Source organism: Nerophis ophidion, linkage group LG07 (assembly GCF_033978795.1).
Source record: "Nerophis ophidion isolate RoL-2023_Sa linkage group LG07, RoL_Noph_v1.0, whole genome shotgun sequence".
In the NCBI taxonomy this organism is placed as follows: domain Eukaryota; kingdom Metazoa; phylum Chordata; class Actinopteri; order Syngnathiformes; family Syngnathidae; genus Nerophis; species Nerophis ophidion.
Genome location: NC_084617.1, coordinates 67,345,836 through 67,368,178, shown reverse-complemented (window position 1 = coordinate 67,368,178; position 22,343 = coordinate 67,345,836). Strand labels below are relative to the sequence as shown.

Below are 22,343 nucleotides of genomic sequence, written 5' to 3'. Positions count from 1 at the left end.
AGTATTCTTCTTCCTCCAAACACGACGAGTTGAGTTTATACCAAAATGGATACATGGATGATACAGCGGATGATTGGGAGAATGTCATGTGGTCAGATGACACCAAAATATAACTTTTTGGTATACACTCAACTCATCGTGTTTGGAGGAAGAAGAATACTGAGTTGCATCCCAAGAACACCAAACCTACTGTGGAGCATGGGGATGGAAACATCATGCTTTGGGGCTGTTTTTCTGCTAAGGGGACAGGACGATTGATCCGTGTTAAGGAAAGAATGAACTGGGCCATGTATCGTGAGATTTTGAGCCAAAACCTCCTTCCATCAGTGAGAGCTTTGAATGGTTGACCAAATACTTATTTTCCACCATAATTTACAAATAAATTCTTTAAAATTCCTACAATGTGAATTCCTGGATTTTTTTTCCACATTCTGTCTCTCACAGTTGAAGTGTACCTATGATGAAAAGTACAGACCTCTGTCATCATTTTAAGTGGGAGAACTTGCACAATCGGTGGCTGACTAAATACTTTTTTGCCCCACTGCATGTCACATATAGTAATATTAATATACTACACTACTATGGATCTATTATATTATAATGGAACATTGAGCTTTTAATTATGTATTATCTTATCAGTTTAGGCACATGTAGAGTGCAATGTACCTTCACCATCCTCAGGTGCCTCTTCTTCATTGCCACTAGCCCCCGAGCCCTCCATCTCCTCCTCCTCTGCAGTAAACTGGGCAGTGGCTCCTTCATTTTGAAGTGCTTTGCCCCTGCGCCGAGCCTTTCGTTCCTTCTCCTAAGACATTTAATAATAATATTATTTTAAAAACTAATGTCAACATTTACTGATAAAAAAAAAATAATAATTATGAGAAAACAGGTCACAAGGTGTCGTTTTGCCTACCGATTTCATTTTATGTTGCTGCAAAATTTCATCGAGTTTTTGCCTCTTTTTGTAGTTGAAATAGAAGTTCTTGCACTGTGACACGGTTTTTGAGCCCACCATTTTGGCAATGGCAGACCAGTTCCTACCATATTGGAGAAGACCTGTTATAAAGAAGGGAGAGGGTTAATGGTAACGTAATTTCTGACACCATATACTGGGTATGTAAGGCATCTAAAATTTAGCTGTAAGCCCATTGGCCATTTAATTGTGTGCATGACTAAACATTTCAAAGTAGAGTACTTCAGAGCATCGTTCCTCATGAATGAACAGTCATTACAATCTCCAAATATTAGTTTTTTTCTATCACAACTGTAGGGCAGTCTGTGAGTCAAGTCCACAGTGTAACAGACACCCAGGCAAGGAGGAGCACTGGCAAGCTGCCATTATCTTCCTAAATACACACCAGCATAGAATCGGTAAGGGAAGTGGTGACACAGTAGACGGACCGCCCCTTCCACCAACGACATAACTAACGTTCCCGCACTAAGGTCACACGGTTATATTCCGACTAACTTTGATGTGACCCAGTTCCAAGAAAACCATGGTCCTTTACCCAGCCAACCACATGATTGTGCCTTACACAAGAGTCGACCAGCTCCCACCCGGCCAGAGAATGATAGAAAAAAGCGGTCATGAAATCCACATACTGTGTGGGCTCGAAAAGAAATGTAGGTACAGTAGTAGTCAGCATCTTTGTGCGAGGGAGAGCTAAAGGCAGATCGTGTAGAATTCACCCTGGTGTTTCCCCTTCAGGGTGTGCTGGTAGCTAAAAGCAACTCATTAACAGTGTGTGTTGTAAGCGGCTTAACCTACACCGCCCACTTCTTTCCTGTGCCAATATGACAGGTCCTGGCAGGGCAGCCTCTCTGAGGGTTGTTATTAACAAGCAAGGAGCCAACACTTTGCAGGATAACCTTGTACAAGAGTTCAAAGGTCCTCGCATCTCATTATTTAACGGAGGCAGTTAAGACAAGAAGCAGACAGATGTATTAAGCTGACCCTGATATCAGCTGAAAAGTACCATTCACGAGGAACAGCTGCAATAAAAGCTGGCCCTAACAGCAGTTAACAAGCTATATGACGAGAACAAAAGTCACAAGTACATGTGCTGGGGTACACGTACTCACGTACAAGCGGAGGTCTATTATACCAGGATTGCATTTGACCAAGAATCAAGTAATAATCTTGATACTATAAAATAACCCTTGACATACTGTATGTGGCGACATGGTCTAAGAAAAGCAGTGCATCATCATGCAAGTGTGAGAAGACTTGTAAGTATTCACTTTACTGCTGATTATATATTAACAGCACTGCAAAGCTGCAGGACAACCACAAAGGATTGTGCTAAGAATGCATGCCGTGGCTCCTTGCTGATGATATATTAACAGCACTAAAACAAAAAATAAAATAAATAAAAAACTACAGCAAAAGCTGAACTGACTGTACCTAAAAGCTGCAGGACAACCACAAAGGGTGTTGCTAAGAATGCATGCCGTAGCTCCTTCCAAGAGTCAGCGAGACGTAAAGAAACACCTAAATAGAGGAAGAGGCCGACCGGCCACCTGAGACACCCGACAAAAACAACTTTGTAGTCCATGAATTGTGTAAAAGCTGTGTACTTCATCAATTTTGGTTTGTACAAAAACACATTTAGAATCAAAAATTCCTTGGTACTGACACATCTATTGATCGTTTAGTCCTTGTATGCGAGTGCACGAAGCGCATTTCCAAGTAGCTGTAGTTGACTCCGAGCCTCAGAAGCAGAGAAAAAACACGTGGAACAAACATCCAATCAGCGGCAGCGATACTAAAGCAGATGGCTGTCTCTCAGCCAATGAAGACCCTCCATGGCCTTAGGCTCCACCCAGAGAAAGTCCAATCAACAGCTGGTGCGGCCAGAACGTGGTTGTCGCTGTGTCACATGCCTGTTACTTCAGCCGTTGTCTTGAGGCCCTGCTGGATCACACGATCCGACTATCTGATCACAGGGTAGGCTGCCAGGATCGCTCTTCAACGCAGGGGCCTTCCGATCCAAAACTCAAGATAAAAACAGCTCGGTCCCTCCACTCTTGCTTCCAGTTGGCTTGATATTTGAGCCGGGGTCAGGTTGACATGCTCCGAAACAACACATGATCCCGGTCTCTCCCCGTCACTCCTCCGCCTCTGTAAGTGCAGCGCTCGTTCTCGTGCTGCGTCTCTCCACAATGGCGGTCGTCTAGGAAGACTTCCACAGGAAAGTGGGACTCGGAGGCAGTGCTATGTGCTTGCTCGCTCTCTCGCTCCGTCTCTCTCCCCTCATCTGATCTCTCTATCTCTCTTTTTCCCCTCCCTCTCTCCGTCTGCCTATCCCTCCCCCTACCTCACCCTGCCAGCAGGCACCACCGACCAGTGCGAGCACTAATGCATGAGTGAGTACACACCAACTTCGACCCTCTCGCTCTTGCTTGCTCTCTCGCTCTCTCTCTCTTGTTAATACTTTAGTACACAGACACAAACATACTCAGGCAGTCCAAGTGTAAACATAGAGCAGGGGGAGGGGAGAGCGAGAGAGAGAGAGAGAGAGAGAGAGAGGGAGAGAGAGAATGGAGACCGGGTCGGAATAAAGGAGTGGACAGTAAGCAAAGAGAGACGATGGGGCGGAGGGAGAGAGGAGGCGACAGAGTTGATGTTGATACCATGAGAAAGCATAAAGGCTTTCACATTTTTCCTGACTGACCTGCTTTTCATCTTGAATGTGACCTCTCTCCAGTCTATAATAAAACCGAGTAAGGAGAGAGAGAGTGAGGGGGAGGGGGACCCCTCACTTGCCAAATCTTCCACAGCGCCTGCCAACTTGGGCTGGTGCCATCTCCCGAACCAAGAAGTGGACAGCGAGGGAAGCGAAGAGAGCGCGAGAGTGGAAAAGAAAGACGATATATGGCGTCTACCTGCAGCGCCTTTATGTTGATTGTTCCAGCAACCACAGCAGGGGCCTTTGTCCAGGTGCCTGCCTGCACTCTGGCAAAGCCTTGCAGATTAGCACACTTATATAAACCCCGGCCAAGAAGTGTGCACATGCAAACAGAACTCGGCCAGAGACAATCTTTACAAAACACAGTGTTCTTACACGCACATTCACAGGTAGAGCTATTGGAACCTTTAAAGGCCTACTGAAATTATTTTTTTCTTATTTAAACGGGGATAGCAGGTCCATTCTATGTGTCATACTTGATAATTTCGCCATATTGCCGTATTTTTGCTGAAAGTACTTAATAGAGAACATCGACAATAAAATTTACAACTTTTGGTCGCTAATAAAAAAGCCTTGCCTGTACCGGAAGTAGCAGACGATGTGTGCGTGACGTTACGGGTTGTAGAGCTCCTCACATCCTCACATTGTTTACAATCATGGCCAGCAGCAGCTTGAGCTATTCGGACCGAGAAAGCGGCGATTTCCCCATTATTTTGAGCAAGGATGAAAGATTTGGGGATGAGGAAAGTTAGAGTTAAGAACTAAAAAAATAATAAATAAATAAATAAAATTTAAAAAAGCGACCACTCCAGGCTGCGGCAGTGTGAGCGTTTCAGATGTAATTAGACACATTTACTAGGATAATTCTGGAAAATCCCTTATCTGCTTACTGTGTTAATAGTATTTTAGTGAGATTATAAAGTCATACCTCAAAGTCGGATGGCTAGGGTTGGGTATCGAGTATCGATTGGAACCGGGGCTAACTTTCCGATTCTCCCAGAATTGTTCAAAAAATTTAATTTCGATTCTTAGTTTGAATACCCAGTCCCCCGACCGGTAAAAAATAATAAGTCCGCCGACCCGGAAGAAGAAGCCGCTGAACACCAACGAAGAAGCGCTCACCGCCGGAAGTGTTTAGCATAGCCGAGCTTATGTAGCCGAGCGAGTCAGTCAAGCATGGATAGCGCACGTCGACGGTCGAAAGTGTGGCTTTATTTTACTAAAAAAAATGAAATATCGGCGAAATGTAACACGCGCGACAGGACTGTTTCGTGCTTAGGGGGGTGCACGTCGAACATGATGAAGCACCTCCGAGTTCATGGAGTACAAATAAATGCGTGTCCCGTCTTCGACAGGAGACACTATCTGTCCAGAACGCAAACAAATCCTGCCTGAGAAGGTGGATATGGTCATTTTCCTAAACAAGAACTGTCTCTGATTTTATACTGCACCTGCTGCTAATCTGGACTGGGTTTTGCAAGTTGTTTCTTATTGTTTATTTGCTTTTCTGCACCAGGTTAGCCCATCAGTGGGAGCACGGTAACATGTTTAAGTACCTGCAGCATCATACACTTGTGTGTGTAAATGTGTTTTCATGAGGTTTTCAAAAATAAAGCTCTCTTGATGAAAGTGTACACCTGTGAAAATGTATTCATAATTTATAATATTTATATTCAAGTTCTTATATTTGATATTTATATTCTAGTTGAAAACAGCCCTGTGAGGAATTTATAGTAAAGTTAATAAAAAGTTAATAGAATTAAAATTGATGGGGAATGTCAGACTATTTCATTCAGAAAGACTGTAGGTTAGCTAGCTCATTTAAAATATCCTGAACTTGTTTTGACCCTGCCTTTTTTTAATTTTTTTAAAAAAATTTTAAAAGAAAGAATCTGAATCGAGAATCGTCAGGAATCGGAATCGAAACCAAGAATCGGAATCGTTCAAATTCAAACGATACCCAACCCTACGGATGGCTGAGCTGAACGCCAGTGTCTCTGAGAGAAGCCCAGGAGCCAAGATCATAGCTGCCTTTTTGACAGCTACAGGACGAAGTCGCGTAATCCAACGAAGTCTCCGGTAAGAGCCGACTTAATATCACAATTTTCCCATCCAAAAACTTGCTAGTTGACGTAGAGAAACATGTTCGCTTGACCGCTCTGTGTCTAAGCTTCACAACAAACAAAGAAACACCGGCTGTGTTTCGGTGCTAAAGGCAGCTGCAATCCACCGCTTTCCACCAACAGCATTCTTCTTTATAGTCTGCATTATTAATTGAACAAATTGCAAAAATTCAGCAACACAAATGTCCAAATTATTGTGTAATTATGCGATGAAAAGAAATTACTTTTAGCCGTAATTGGTGCTGGGCTAATATGTCCGCTACAACCCGAGAAAACACAAACACGCGTCATCATTCCGCGACGTTTTCAACAAGAAACTCCGCGGGAAATTAAAAATTGTAATTTAGTAAACTAAACCGGCCGTATTGGCATGTGTTGCAATGTTAAGATTTCATCATTGATATATAAACTATCAGACTGCGTGGTCGGTAGTAGTGGGTTTCAGTAGGCCTTTAAACCAGTGGTTCTGAACCTTCTTGGAAGTACCGAACCCCACCAGTTTCACCGGACCCTTCCTTAGAGAAAAAATAAAATGTTTTACTTAATTGAATCTTAATTTATAAATATGAATCATGAAATTATGTTGATATATTAAAGAAATACTAATCAATATATTTTTTTACAAACAAAGTTACAGGAATGTGCACATGATCACATGTTTACATCTCATTGTGCAACATGTGAATGTTTTACTGCAGGGGTAGGGAACCTATGGCTCTAGAGCCAGATGTGGCTCTTTTGATGACTGCATCTGGCTCTCGGATAAATCTTAGCTGACATTGCTTAACACGATATGTAAAGAATAATTCCGCTGAAAATAACGTTCAAAATATAAAACATTCTCATGCATTTTCATCCATCCATCCGGTTTCTACCGCACCTCTTCAAGAAGTCGCATTAATGGTAAGAAGTGTTTTATTTATTGTTGGTTAGCCTCAGAATAACAATGTTATAAAAAAGAAGAAGAAACATATTTTACTCTAAAAATGTTGGTATTTCTTAAAAATGCACGCATATAGTTGTATTCAGTGTTAAAAATAAATAAATTATATGGCTCTCACGGAAATACTTTTAAAAACATTTGGCTTGTATGGCTCTCTCAGCCAAAAAGGTTCCCAACCCTTGTTTTAGTGGGAACTAAATGCGATATCTGAAAGGGATACAAATTATTTCCAAAGCAGGACTCCCACCCAGACATACAATACTAGTTAGTACACAGCTCATGAAAAACAATATTTTTTGTGTGTTTTATTGTAAGTGGGCCAAAACACTTATATTAGAAAATATGGAAATTACTGCTGTCATTTGATTACAATAATAAAACATTTAACTTGTTATTTAGTCAGGTTAGTCACGCATTTAGAAAATTAGAGGGAACATTGTTTGGGGGTATCCATAATACGGAGATAGGGAGAAGTTTTTATTTTCACGATGAGTCGGTTTGTCTTGACCTCCGCGGTGGAGGTTTCACTGAACCCCTGAGACCGACTCACGGAACCCCTAGGGTTCGATCGAACCCAGGTTAAAGGCCTACTGAAACCCACTACTACCGACCACGCAGTCTTATAGTTTATATATCAATGATGAAATATTAACATTGCAACACATGCCAATACGGCCTTTTTAGTTTGCTAAATTGCCATTTTAAATTTCCGGCGAAGTGTTGCGGTATTATGACGCGTGCTTTGACGTCTCGGGTTGTAGCGGACATTATTTTCCAGCCCGATCCAAGCTATAAGTAGTCTGCTTTAATCGCATAATTAAACAGTATTCTGGACATCCGTGTTGCTGAATCTTTTGCAATTTGTTCAATTAATAATGGAGAAGTCAAAGTAGAAAGATGGAGGTGGGAAGCTTTTAGCCTTTAGCCACACAAACACAGCCGGTGTTTCCTTGTTTAAAATTCCCGAAGGTGAAGCTTTACTATGGAACAGAGCGGTCAAGCGAACATGGATCCCGACCACATGTGGTAATAAGTTGGTTCTTACCGTAGTTATGAGCGGAGCCAGCGTCCTATTACCTCCTGCCACGGAGACACTGGCGGTCACTACAACCGTGGCCACACCCCTCCAACTTTCAGGTCCTATATAATCTCACTAAAACACTAGCAACACAATAGGCAGATAAGGGATTTTCCAGAATGATCCTAGTAAATGTGTCTAATAACAACTGAATCGCTCCCACTGCAATCGCCTTTTTTTCTTCTAGTCCATCCCTATCAATATTGTCATCCACAAATCTTTCATCCTCACTCAAATTAATGGGCAAATAGTCGCTTTCTCGGTCCGCAATCGCTCTAGCTGCTGGTGGCTATGATTGTAAACAATGTGAGGATGTAAGGAGTGTCACGCCCACATAATCTGCTACTTCCGGTAAAGGCAAGGCTTTTTTATTAGCAACCAAAAGTTGCAAACTTTATCGTCGATGTTCTCTACTAAATCCTTTCAGCAAAAATATGGCAAAATTGCGAAATGATCAAGATGACACATAGAATGGACCTGCTATCCCTGTTTAAATAAGACAATCTCATTTTAGTAGGCCTTTAAGAACCAGTGCTTTAAACAATTGTCGTCTGGGCTGCAGATCTTTGTGCAGCATGGACACTGCAAATACTCTGGCCAAAAATACTCGAAAGCACACTGTATATAAATTCAAATGACCTGTGACATAAATGTCATTATTCAGATCAGTTTAGCTAAAGGGGATGGACCCAATAAGCTTGAGGCCTGAGTAAGCCTCTTTAAAACATACGCATGTCAAGCACCTGGGGAGGAGAATGTATACAAGTTGAGCATGTTGTGTGTTTATAGTAGGGCAGGAGTTTGAACTCATTTTTACAAGCTGTTAGAAGTGCTAAAATATCCGCCAAGACCAGCTCCTCTCCAAGCTCTGGCTACTGTCACTGGGGTTCTGTGGTTACATAAGCACTTCATAGAAGCCCTGCGTCTACTGAGCTGCCAGGCTAATCCTTTGGGATGGAGCACCCCACTAATCCTGCCGCAGGAGAATGGAACTGCAGACATTAACCAGGATTACTACACGGCCCTGTGTTCAAACCAAGATGGTGCCAGATATTGAAAAATAACCCCTGAGCATACAAATATGTACTAATGCACAACCTGCACATTGCTGGGGGCACGACATATGTAGACAGAATTAGAAACACCTCGAGAAGAGGCTGAAGTATTGAATTCAAGCAGCTGAAAGAGGAAAAGGCTGTGATTAAAAGGAAGGGCAGACAGAATTATTCACAAGCCAAACTTAAGAGTCAGACAAAGCCATGCATGTGACCCAAAAAAATCATCAGCAGGTCGTGATATAAAAGCACTAAGCCAATAATTTGATTTGAATTTTTTTCTTAAAATGTCATTGGTAATTCTTAGGGGTGTAACGGTACACAAAAATGTCGGTTCGGTACGTACCTCGGTTTAGAGGTCACGGTTCGGTTCATTTTCGGTACAATAAGAAAATACCAAAATATACATTTTTTGGTTATTTATTTACCAAATTTGTAAACAATGGCTTGATCCTTTTAACATAGGGAACACTATAATAATTCTGCCCACGTTAATCAACATTAAACTGCCTCAAATTGTTGCTCGGATTAAATAAAACGACAAAACTTTTCTTCTACATATAAAAAGTGCCACATTAAACAGTTTCAAGTCAACTCATCATGCTTAATTTAACACAGCATTTGGGAAGCCTGTAGTTGATTTTTATTATGTAAAAGTTATATTTTTATCAACATGTGATAGCAGGGACCCTGCCATTTAAAGCTTATCTAGAACACACACACACCGCAAAATGAGCTAACATTACGCTAAAAGCTAATTAGCCTTCACCTCAAGCCAGAACTGCGAACGAGCTGAGCCGCAGTTTAAGTTTCTAGAAGGTCAACAGGCTCATAGTGATGTTAGTAGTAGTTGACTGGGAGGTGTTTATTATCATTTGGGGAGAGTACGCTTCCTTATGCTCACCTGCTAAACACCTATCTGCTCGACACTGAAGCATTTACTACATGCGCTCTGAATACGCACTGCTGATTGGCTGTTACCGCTATATATGTAACCAATCAGATGGTTGTGTGGGTGGGACAATGCTGGGTGCTGAGACATAGAGGCAGAAGAAGCAAAGACTTTAGCTTAGAAACTCGTTCGATACACCCCTGTACCGAAACGGTTCAATACAAATACACGTACCGTTACACCCCTGGTAATTCTTTTTCATTGAAAATACCAATTCAGCATTCAGCAAGATGCTGATCTATGGGGAATCCCTATCTGAGGACTATGAGGAATTAGACCCCACTCTGGGTTTAGAAGCTCACTCAATCATCAACTCAGTTTGAGAATCATGTACTGCGTGCAACAATCACACAGCGCAAGTGTGAGGACATTGGGCACAGAATCAGCAACCTCCGTGATTCAGCCGTGAGTGGCTGAGTAATCTTCTGTCAGAGATAATAAACAGGCAGGTTAATGACTGCTGCATTTGCAGAGGTGACTGATAAGGGACATACTTTACAGCCACCTTGATAAGAAGACAGGCTGCCTTGACCCAGAGAAGGGAAATGGTTGTGAAGAGCCGCAGCCCCTGTTCACGTTGCTACAACCAGACACAACCTAACGGCACGTGTCAATCGCTGCCTCACGAACAGGAAGTCACAACCCCATCATTTGTCTTGTGTGCTTTTGAAGAAAAAAAATGACTTGCTCTTTTGAGTGGCAACTCTATTATGCACAATAACGTTGCAATGGAGTTCACATAGATTGCTGTTGTTACCTTTTTTGGCAGTTTCCATTTCTTCTTCAGTCCAGCGAGAGCTCTCATTCATCTCCAGATTGGCTGTCAAACACACATAAGCACACACACACACACATACAAAAAGTAAGAAGGAGGCGGGGTGGGCAAGTGTGACAAAGTCAGTTATAGGGAGTGACTGACAAGAGGAAAGGAATGAGAGAAATTAGAGAAGAAAAAAACAATGCGAGGGGGCAGGGTACTTAGTGCTGCTTGCCAAAGAGGCACTGCTGCCTAGGTCGCTAGGAACTGTTTGTTTTAGATGGAGGAAGCAGGAAATCCAAGGAGAGAAGTCAGTTAATGATTATAGACATAACAACTGGCTTCTCTCTCTCTCTTTCTCTCTCTCTCTCTCGCTCTCTGCACAGGGTATGAGCCAGAGTGACCCTGGCCCTGCCCGACACACAGAGAAGTTGGATCTTGTACTTGCATGACCGCTATAAGGAGCTGTCAAGGGCAAACTAACCAGCTAGGCACTGATCCAAGCTTAGGAACAAACAATCTGTTGAGTCATTGCGGAATTCTGTGTGAATGAATTTAAGCAAGATCTGATATCCTGTCAGAAGAAAAAAAAAAAAAAATTGTAATGTCCAAGCTGGCACTTAACTAACACTTTTGTCTTTGTAGAACTAATGGGAATGAATGTAGATGTCATTTAACCGAGCACCTAACTGGTGTATTCAGTGTCACTTCAGCACAAAACAGGGTGCACAAGCTTGAAGTGAATAACTCAAGCAACAAAAGGCAACAGTGCACTCTGGTGGTATGGGTCAGTAGATCCATTCTATAGGGCAGATCTAGGCGAATATTCTGTTAAGCTTTTCAATCTGGCCCAACGGACATTCCCAAATATTTTTTTTAGATCTTTACGATGGAAACTGTAGCTGCCATTATGGTATGCAGTGATATTTTCAAATGGCCGTTAAGTCTAGAACAATACAAAGTATTTCAATGGTTAGAATCTGCGCTTTTGCATGATATACTAGTTACCGTATTTTTCGTACTATAAGTCGCAGTTTATTTTCATAGTTTGGCCGGGGGTGCGACTTATACTCAGGAGAGACTTATGTGTGAAATTATTAACACATTACCGTAAAATATCAAATAATATTATTTCGCACATTCACGTAAGAGACTAGACGTATAAGATTTCATCGGATTGTATCGATTAGGAGTGACAAATTGTTTGGTAAACGTATAGCATGTTCTATATGTTATAGTTATTTGAATGACTTTTACCATACCAGGCACCTTCTCAGTTGGTTATTTATGCGTCATATAACGTACACGTATTCACCCTGTTGTTCACTATTCTTTATTTATTTCAAATTGCCTTTCAAATGTCTATTCTTGGTGTTGGGTTTTATCAAATACATTTCCCCCAAAAATGTGACTTCTATATGTTTTTTTCCTTCTTTATTATGCATTTTTGGCAGGTGCGACTTATACTCCGGAGTGACTTATACTCCAAAAAATACGGTATTATGGTAATCTAATTGGTTATTACGGTAATCCAATTAATTACTATTGTCATCTAAGTCACAGCAGCTCAGACGAGGCACCAAACAGTATGTGGGTGGGGAGCGTTTCTACAATTCCACAGCCTGAAATGCGGATGTCAGGGACAGACTACTCAGTGGCCTAGTGGTTAGAGTGTCTGCCCTGAGATCGGTAGGTTGTGAGTTCAAACCCCGGCCGAGTCATACCAAAGACTATAAAAATGGGACCCATTACCTCCCTGCTTGACACTCAGCATTAAGGGTTGGAATCGGGGAAAAAATCACCAAAAATGATTCCCGGGCGCGGTCACCGCTGCTGCTCACTGCTCCCCTCACCTCCCAGGGGGTGATCAAGGGTGATGGGTCGAATGCAGAGAATAATTTCGCCACATCTCGAGTGTGTGTGACAATCATTGGTACTTTAAGACGCGTAAGGAGATTTTTACAACAAAGTTTCAAAACCTAGATATATAATTTTTTTTTTTTTTACCCTTCGCGTTCATATTTCGCTGTGTTTGTTGTACTTTTGTTGCGTTTCGCTTGATTGTAAAATATGCCGATCGAGAGGGGGGCGTGACGTTCAAATGTTGTCAATATTCAGTGTTTTATCGTTCAAAGTTAATATTGTAAATCCCACATTCTTGGTTTCTAATTCAGTAAAAAAATGTAAAACTCCATTCCGTTCTTAAGGAGGTCTGTCATAACGTTTTTAGCATTCAATCAGACATTGTTATGAGTTTTAGTATTAGTGTTCCTAAAAATAGATATACCGGCCCCCGGACATATTTTTTTTTCTATAAATTTGGCCCCCGAGTCAAAATTATTGCCCAGGCCTGCTACAGGGCATGACTATTTCAGTTTATTGATGACAGAAATTAACAGATATCTTTAAATGTGCGCACACATTGATGTTGCTTTAAAGTGTGTGTTTAATAACATATTGATGATCCAAAAAAATCTAATAAGGGTAAATTGCACTTGTTAATAGGGCTTAAGGTGTAGTATGTGCTTTTAAAACAAATTCCAAGCATGCTTTGATTGATGTTAAACCACGTGAACTGACCAAGCTCATTGTTGACAGGCGGGGCGGTCGTCTCCTCTACTTCGCTGGTCATGGAGCGGGTGATTCGGCCCTTACGCCGCCCCTGGCTGTTGGCTGTTCGTCGACCTTTGACAGCCACGGCAGGCTCTTTGTCCTCTGCGTCTTCTCCAGAAGTTTCATCTCTATAATTCAGAAATGCCAGGATGTTTTTAAACGACATTTCACAGCTATTGCTACCTTGCACATGATAAGCAAAAAGTAATCTATGGATCAATGAACACATTACAATGATTGGCATTTAGTCTATATTAAATTATATAGATGCTCAAGGTCTTTTTATTATGAGGAATTACATTTTTAAATATGCTATAACAACAATGTATCCCTAGACTATCAAACATGAGAAAAATATGTCATGTCTCTCCCGGGTTTACTTCACTTTTTAATTCTGCATTTTTATGACGTCAAAAACAATAAACCTTCATGATGTCAAGAACAAAAACCCTCACCTTTTGCCACTCCTGATAAAAACCACCGTACAGGTGTAACTTCTAACTCGATATGAAAGCGCTAAAAACTACAACATGGATGATGGGGAGAGGACAAAGTTGAAGGGGGCTTGAAAAAGTCAAACTGAAATACATCCTGAGTAGGTTTTTTTTCTGCAGGAGGACTGGAACCTACACAATATTGCACACAGAAGCACGTCGGGCAAGATTTATTAATATGTACAGTATGGAAAAAGTGATGTGTAAATTAATCATCTATTGCAAGCTAAGAGATAAGTGCTATGTAATACGGACAACAATATCCATAACAATATTCCGAAAACAATATATAATCGCAATATAGTGTTTTGTTAATACAATTACATGTATATGTGTATGTATATATATATATATATATGTGTGTGTGTGTGTGTGTGTATGTATATATGTATGTAAATATATATATATATATATATATATATATATATATATACAAACACATGAAATGAATGTTAACTTTGATGATCTTCTCTCCATTTTTTATACAACACATAGTTTATATATAAAATGGAAAAGACAATTAAAAAACAATAAAAATTATTTTTAGTACCAGCTCTTCTTTTCTACAGTGTGTACTATATATATATATATATATATATATATATATATATATATATATATATATATATATATATATATATATATATATATATATATATATATATGTATGTATATATAAAATCCATTCATGAATGAGTATATCCATTCATGAATGAGTATATCCGTTCTGCCACCGTGTTCAATGGAGAAGTGTGATCTACAAAATTTCCAGGCAGCATACCCCTTCCCCTTCGAGCTGCCCTGGATGAACTGAAAATTTTTTTTCCAATCATTTTGGAACTTGCAAGCATACTCCTTCTTCTTACTCGTCGTCGCCATGTCTCTTCTTCGTTCTTCTGCTTTGTCTCTGTTATGTTTTTGGACATACTTGTCGTAGTTTTGAAGCAATGCATGATGGGAATGCCGATGTTGTGCGTCAGTGTATTAACGTGCCGGCTGGAATAAATAACGCTGAGAAATAGCTCCGTGCCTGCCTACTTTATGGGTTATAGATAAACCTATGGATAACGGAGACATATATAATAGTTTCCTTTTCAGGTGAGAGAGGACGCTAAAGGCAGTGCCTTTAAGGTACACCCCCAATATTGTTGTCCGGGTTGAAATCGGGAGAAATTCGGGAGTATGGTTATCCCGGGAGATTTTCGGAAGGAGCACTGAACTTCAGGAGTCTCCCGCGAAAATCGGGAGGGCTGGCAAGTATGCTCGCCTTCAGAATAACTTTACAGGCAACAATCTTTTTCAAAATTTCAATCAAACTATTTCCTCTGTACCATAACAGTCTTACAATTGTAAGGACAAAGCCTGAACCACCGTCAGGCCTTCAGTGCTGCTGCTACGAGTCTGTGGAATTCCATTCCAGACTGTCTGAGGCACCGGAGACTTTTAAAATGGTCTTAAGACATTTGGTTATTAATATTTACTTTTTTTAATCACTATTTTTTTCTTCTTCTGAAAATGCTTTAAACACTAAGATCTATCTGTATCTTCAGATGTGGTATAAATCACCATTAAAATGGTCTTAAGACATTCGGTTTTTACTATCATTTTTATCACTATTTTATTTTCTTCTTTTGAAAATGCTTTAATCACTAAGGTCGGTCTGTAACTTCAAATGTGCTGTAAATTAAATGTATTAATATTGAGATGCAGATGACACATCTGACTGCTGATTCGATGCTCCCTTATTTGATTTACTAGTTTGACTTACTTCATTCCATCCTCCTTGTCTTCAACTTCAGTTTTATCGTCATCCCTCTCTGGCTCTGCCTTTTCTTTTTCCTCCTTGTCCTTTTCTTCCTGGCTGGTTCGGTTGACTTGCTGCTGCTGTTGCTGCTGCTGCTGCTGCTGCTGCCCGTGCTACAGATGAAACAGGAACAACAAGGCATCCCATTATGAAGATAAACCGAAATAATGCCAGCCTTTTCAGTAAAATGAACATAGTTGGGTTGACTTGCTGTTGCTGTTATAAACAGTGGGGCAAAAAAGTATTTAGTCAGCCACCAATTGTGCAAGTTCTCCCACTTAAAATGATGACAGAGGTCTGTAATTTTCATCATAGGTACACTTCAACTGTGAGAGACAGAATGTGAAAAAAAAAAATCCAGGAATTCACATTGTAGGAATTTTAAAGAATTTTTGTAAATCATGGTGGAAAATAAGTATTTGGTCAACCATTCAAAGCTCTCACTGATGGAAGGAGGTTTTGGCTCAAAATCTCACGATACATGGCCCCATTCATTCTTTCAATCGTCCTGTTCCCTTAGCAGAAAAACAGCCCCAAAGCATGATGTTTTCACCCCCATGCTTCACAGTAGGTCTGGTGTTCTTGGGATGCAACTCAGTATTCTTCTTCCTCCAAACACGACGAGTTGAGTTTATACCAAAAAGTTCTATTTTGGTTTCATCTGACCACATGACATTCTCTCATTCCTTTGCTGTATCATCCATGCATCCATTTTGGTATAAACTCAACTTGTCGTGTTGACCAAATACTTATTTTCCACCATAATTTACAAATAAATTCTTTAAAATTCCTACAATGTGAATTTGTGGATTTTTTTTCACATTCTGTCTCTCACAGTTGAAGTGTACCTATGATGAGAAGTACAGACCTCTGTTGCATTACATTGACAAAACACTAACATCAACACTAATAATTTGGTTTCATAGAAGCACATACACGTTACTAAACTAAAAAGCATGTCAGCACAAGGTAAAACAAAACAGGATGTGAAAGTTCAGAAACCACAGAGTGAATGTTCGGCTGTATAACTTTTGGTTTTCAAGCACACAGTACCACTTCCTCACTAGTATCTCGCCTGTCTGGGATTTTAGGGTGAGAGTTCATTTAAGTGCAGACCCATGCCGTAAGGACCATCATTCGTGTAATATTGACACCCTTTGCCGCATGTGATGTACGGTCGGCCTCAGGCTAATGCAACACCTTCGTGTGATGATAATCTCGTCGCGGTATCTTGAATACTTAAAAGAGACAGTGAGAGAGGAAGCCAGGAAAAAAGAGAAAAGCTAACAAAGAAGAACAAGAGGATGCCTCTGTAGATTTGCCAAGTCAACCAAGATTACCATAGCAGTGTTTCCCCTGGATTTCCAGCTGTGGGGGCGAGGGCCACAAACACACATACATATGCAGGGGCACGCAGATTATGAGTTTGTTTACTAACATTTTAAAAATAACAATTGTATAATCGGGTACTTCTGTTGTGGTCAAGCGCAACATATAATACACAATAGGGCTGTAAGGATTTTTGACATACCGTATTTTTCGGACTATAAGTCGCAGTTTTTTTCATAGTTTGGCCGGGGATAAATAAATGATAAATGGGTTGTACTTGTATAGTGCTTTTCTACCTTCAAGGTAATCAAAGCGCTTTGACACTACTTCCACATTTACCCATTCACACACACATTCACACACTGATGGAGGGAGCTGCCATGCAAGGCGCCAACCAGCACCCATCAGGAGCAAGGGTGAAGTGTCTTGCTCAGGTCACAACGGACGTGACGAGGTTGGTACTAGGTGGGATTTGAACCAGGGACCCTCGGGTTGCGCACGGCCACTCTTCCACTGCGCCACGCCGTCCCTATTTTTTGATGTGACTTATACTCAGGAGCGACTTATGTGTGAAATTATTAACACATTACCGTAAAATATCAAATTATATTATTTAGCTCATTCACGTAAGAGACTAGACGTATAAGATTTCATGGGATTTATCGATTAGGAGTGACAGATTGTCTGGTAAACGTATAGCATGTTCTATATGTTATAGTTATTTGAATGACTCTTACCATAATATGTTACGTTAACATACCAGGCACCTTCTCAGTTGGTTATTTATGCGTCATATAACGTACACTTATTCAGCCAGTTGTTCACAATTCTTTATTTATTTTAAATTGCCTTTCAAATGTCTATTCTTGGTGCTGAGTTTTATCAAATACATTTCCCCAAAAATGCCACTTATACTCCAGTGCGACTTATATATGCTTTATTTTCTTTTTTATAATGCATTTTCGGCAGGTGCGACTTATACTCCGGAGCGACTTATAGTCCGATAAATAAGGTAATCAACATTTTTTTTTAAATGATCGACAAATACAGTCTTTGTTGCAAAAGAACAATTGTGAGGGGAAGAAAAATGCAGAGTCAGGAGTAAGAAGAAGAGTTACCAAAATAAAAAGTATACCAAAACACTCGTAAATTTGGCAACATTTGAATGGAAATAGAACAAAAGAAGTCTGGTCACTGATATGTAAACTTTGTACAGCAGAACTTGTGTTTTACATCAGCATGCAGTACTACCCTTCGAGTGCAATACATCCGACACTGATTGGTATTTATTACTTTGGTACTCTTGTCTTATTCTGTATATTGTACAGTATTTTGTATTTCTAAAGTGTTTTGTATAATGTATAGCAGTGGTTCTCAAACTTATTTCAGTGATGTACCCCCTGTGAACATGTTTTTAATTCAAGTACCCCCTAATCAGAGCAAAGCATTTTTGGTTGAAATAGAGATAAAGAAGTAAAATACAGCACTATGTCATCAGTTTCTGATTTATTAAATTGTATAACAGTGAAAAATATTGCTCATTTGTTGTGGTCTTTCTCGAACTATTTGGAAAAAAAGATATAAAAATAACTAAAAACTTGTTGAGAAAATAAACAAGTGATTCATCCAGTCCATCGATTTTTCTACCGCTTATTCCCTTTGGTGTCCCGGGGGTGCTGGTGCCTATCTCAGCTACAATCGGGCGTAAGTTGATGATTACTTCTATGTGTAGAAATATTTATTTACAAGTGATTCAATTATAAATAAAGATTTCTACACATAGAAGTAATCATCAACTTAAAGTGCCCTCTTTGGGGATTGTAATAGAAATCCATCTGGATTCATCAACTTAATTCTAAACATTTCTTCACAAAAAAATAAATCTTTAACATCCGAATTTATGGAACATGTCCACAAAAAAATCTAGCTGTCAACACTGAATATTGCATTGTTGTATTTTTTTTTCACAGTTTATGAACTTACATTCATATTTTGTTGAAGTATTATTCAATAAATATATTTATGAAGGATTTTTTAATTGTGGTTATTTTTAGAATATTTAAAAAACAAAAAATCTCAGGTACCCCTTGGCATACCTTCAAGTACCCCCAGGGGTACGCGTACCCCCATTTGAGAACCACTGTTGTACAGGATTGCTTTTTTTTTTTTTTGATAGTAGTCTGTTTATTTCAATTGTTGATTTTTCCTTTATTACCTCTTGTGTTATTTATTTTTACCCCATATGTGTTCCCACTACCGCACCTTAAGTTGGAGTCCTTAATTTCATTATATGCAAATATAATGACAATAAAGTCCATTCTATTCTATTCCATGCATAAGTGCTGCGTAGTTGTGTTGTCTACCTCAACATCACCTAGTTGTGCCATTTACGCAACATGTGTTAGTTTTTAAAAGCAATACTAGCGGCTTTTGTGCCACAGAGGGGATATGCAATTACCTACAGGTTACCTGCATAAGATACCAGTTGTGTGACTAACATTGAGATTTACTCATTTTATTTTGATTATAAAGCAACAAGCAAAGATGAGTGGGCATGCAATGTTCCTGTAACCCAGGGGTCGGGAACCTTTTTTGCTGAGAGAGCCATGAAAGCCAAATATTTCAAAATGTATTTCTGTGAGAGCCATATAATATTTTTTAACACTGAATACAACTAAATGCATGCATTAATTAATAACAACATTTTTTGAGTACAATAAGTCTCTTATTATTTTTATAGCATTTTTATTCTGAAGCTAACCAATAATAAATAAAATACTTCTTGCCAATAATGCGACTTCTTGAACAGGTGCGGTAGAAAATGGATAGATGGATTAAAATGCAGGAAAATGTTTTATATTTGGAACATTATTTTTATCACTGTGATAACCAGCAAAATTATTCATAACTTATTGTGTTAAGCAATGTCAGCAAAGATTTATCTGAGAGCCAGATGCAGTCATCAAAAGAGCCACATTAGTGAGTTATATTTGTATAGCGCTTTTCTCTAGTGACTCAAAGCGCTTTACATAGTGAAACCCAATATCTAAGTTACATTTTTAAACCAGTGTGGGTGGCACTGGGAGCAGGTGGGTAAAGTGTCTTGCCCAAGGACACAACGGCAGTGACTAGGATGGCGGAAGCGGGAATCGAACCTGCAACCCTCAAGTTGCTAGCACGGCCACTCTACCAACCGAGCTATGCCGCCCCGTAAGTTCCCTACCCCTGCTGTAACCACTTCTATTCTCTGTGGTAAATAAATGAAGATTAAAAAGTAACGCAAAATACTAATGTCTTTTGTTTGGTGTTTTACTTTAAAAAGGAATACTCAATTTTACAGTGATATTCCTTTAGGTCAGTGGTTCTCAAACTTTTTTCAGTGAACATTTTTTTAATTCATGTACCCCCTAATCAGAGCAAAGCATTTTTGGTTGAAAAAATAATCTACCATATTTATTCAGTTGTACTCAATAAGTTCTTCAATTTTCTCTATCCTCTTGTCGTGGGGCAGGGTGGCTCACGCACATGCATGCCTCCATTTGACACTGACAACTGTGTGTCAGACATGTCCTGTGTATCTGATTGCATCATTCTGCATGCTATTTGTCAACACAACACTAAAATTCCTCTTTTATAGGTTGAGTCATCTTGCAAGTCATTTTTCTTCCAAAAAAAAAAAGTAGAGCAAAGGTTACTATAATTTGTTGTCAGACTTGTTTTACCCAAACGACTATGGCATTGTGCCCCGAGCATTAAGACCGCAACCTCAAAAAAATGTAATCAGCTAAAAGTATTCCCATTATTACGAAAAGACAGCTGGAATCTGACGAGTAAGCATACAGCTCGTGTGCTCCTGGAAATACCAGACGACATTATTAAGAGTTGTAAACAAGATAGTTGACAATACCTGGCTTCTTCCCCGTCTTCTGTAGTTCCTTCGCACTATGTTCTTATAGTTCTCATTCTTTTTGGTCAAATAATAAAAGAGCACGCATTCTGCCACCGTCTGAAAAAAATGTAAAGAAATGTGATTTGCCTGGAAATGTAATTTCCTGGTAAGAATGAGTTACACAGGGAAATGCAAAACCCGTACCTTTCTTTCTAGAAAAGATGCGATCAAACCAAAGTTTTTAGGGTGCTGAATAAATCTGTGGGAGGAAGGGAGAAAAATACAACATGAAATACTAGAAAAACAAGCTCAGAGCATTCAAAACCAAACAAAACAGAATGATTGAATTAAAGGTTTATATATCAAAAATATGTAATACCATGCAACCCAATCGAGCCTATATCATTAAGCATCTAACAAATAGTATATCACTTCATTTGTTACAGTCCAAGCTTGTAAAGACACATTGAATATATTTCCAAAGAAAAGCATTTTTAAAAAGTGTTACTCTCGGTGTGCTTCAAAAGCATTTTCCCCATGTGTTAAGAAATATTATTTGCCCCAAATTATTGCAGCCCTTTTATTATGAGCACATAACGAACACTGAGTATAATAATCATACTTGCCAACCCTCCCGATTTATCCGGCACACTCCTGAATTTCAGTGCCCCTCCCGAAAATCTCCCGGGGCAACCATTCTACCAAATTTCTCCCGATTTCCACCCAGACGACAATATTGGGGGCGTGCCTCAAAGGCATTGCCTGTAACGTCCTCTACAACCTGTCGTCATGTCCGCTTTTCATACGTACAAACAGCGTGTCGGCCCAGTCATATAATATATGCAGCTTTTACACACACATAAGTTAATGCAAGGCATACTTGGTCAACAGCCATACAGGTCACACTGAGGGTGGCCCTATAAACAACTTTAACACTGCTACAAATATGCGCCACACTGTGAACCCACACCAAACAAGAATGACAAACACATTTAGGGAGAACATCCGCACCGTAACACAACATAAACACAACAGAATAAATACCCAGCACAAACTCTTACGGGACGCTACAATATACACCGTCCCCCCACCCTCCCCTTTCCCGAATTCGGAGGTCTCAAGGTTGGCAAGTATGATAATAATGCTCATCCAGAAATGGGCTAATATGAAATTTTACAAAGCGTATAAATTTGTTTTAAACTGACATACAAGTATGCATTTTTTATTTCATGAACCACTTTTCATATGATTCTATTTTCGAGTAAAATTTGGCCCCAATCATCGCATACTGTCTTGGTAATCATACAGCCAAACAATTTGTCTAAATGTAATTATTTACATTGCTTTAAATGTTTATGTATCAATTTCATTCATCATGTACATGACTTTCACATTATTTTCTGCATTTATTCTCTATTTCCTCAGTACAGTATGTTTTGTTATATTATGTTTGGTGTCTGTAATGGATTATTTATAGGGGTGTAACGGTACGTGTATTTGTATTGAACCGTTTCGGTAGTAGGGTTTCGGTTTGGTACGGGGGTATACCGAACAAGTTTCTAAGCTAAAGTCTTAACAAGCTGCTTTGCTTCTTCTGCTTCTGTCTCAGCACCCAGC

The 22,343-nt window shown here is 39.7% G+C and overlaps 1 protein-coding gene across 9 annotated transcripts in view; it reads right to left on the bottom strand.

The window, feature by feature from the left end:
* Positions 1-22,343, bottom strand: part of ncor2 (nuclear receptor corepressor 2) — a 245,010-nt gene that overhangs the window by 76,853 nt on the left and 145,814 nt on the right. For 8 of the 9 annotated variants that reach the window (XM_061906950.1, XM_061906951.1, XM_061906943.1 and 5 more), the window contains 7 exons: positions 20,931-20,985; positions 20,745-20,843; positions 15,473-15,621; positions 13,178-13,338; positions 10,598-10,660; positions 914-1,056; positions 667-805 (listed from right to left, as the gene is read on the bottom strand). In XM_061906950.1, the coding sequence (XP_061762934.1) occupies positions 667-805; positions 914-1,056; positions 10,598-10,660; positions 13,178-13,338; positions 15,473-15,621; positions 20,745-20,843; positions 20,931-20,985 (809 nt within the window). The remainder of the gene's footprint in view (positions 1-666; positions 806-913; positions 1,057-10,597; positions 10,661-13,177; positions 13,339-15,472; positions 15,622-20,744; positions 20,844-20,930; positions 20,986-22,343) is intronic. The other variant, XM_061906948.1, reaches the window with a different exon arrangement.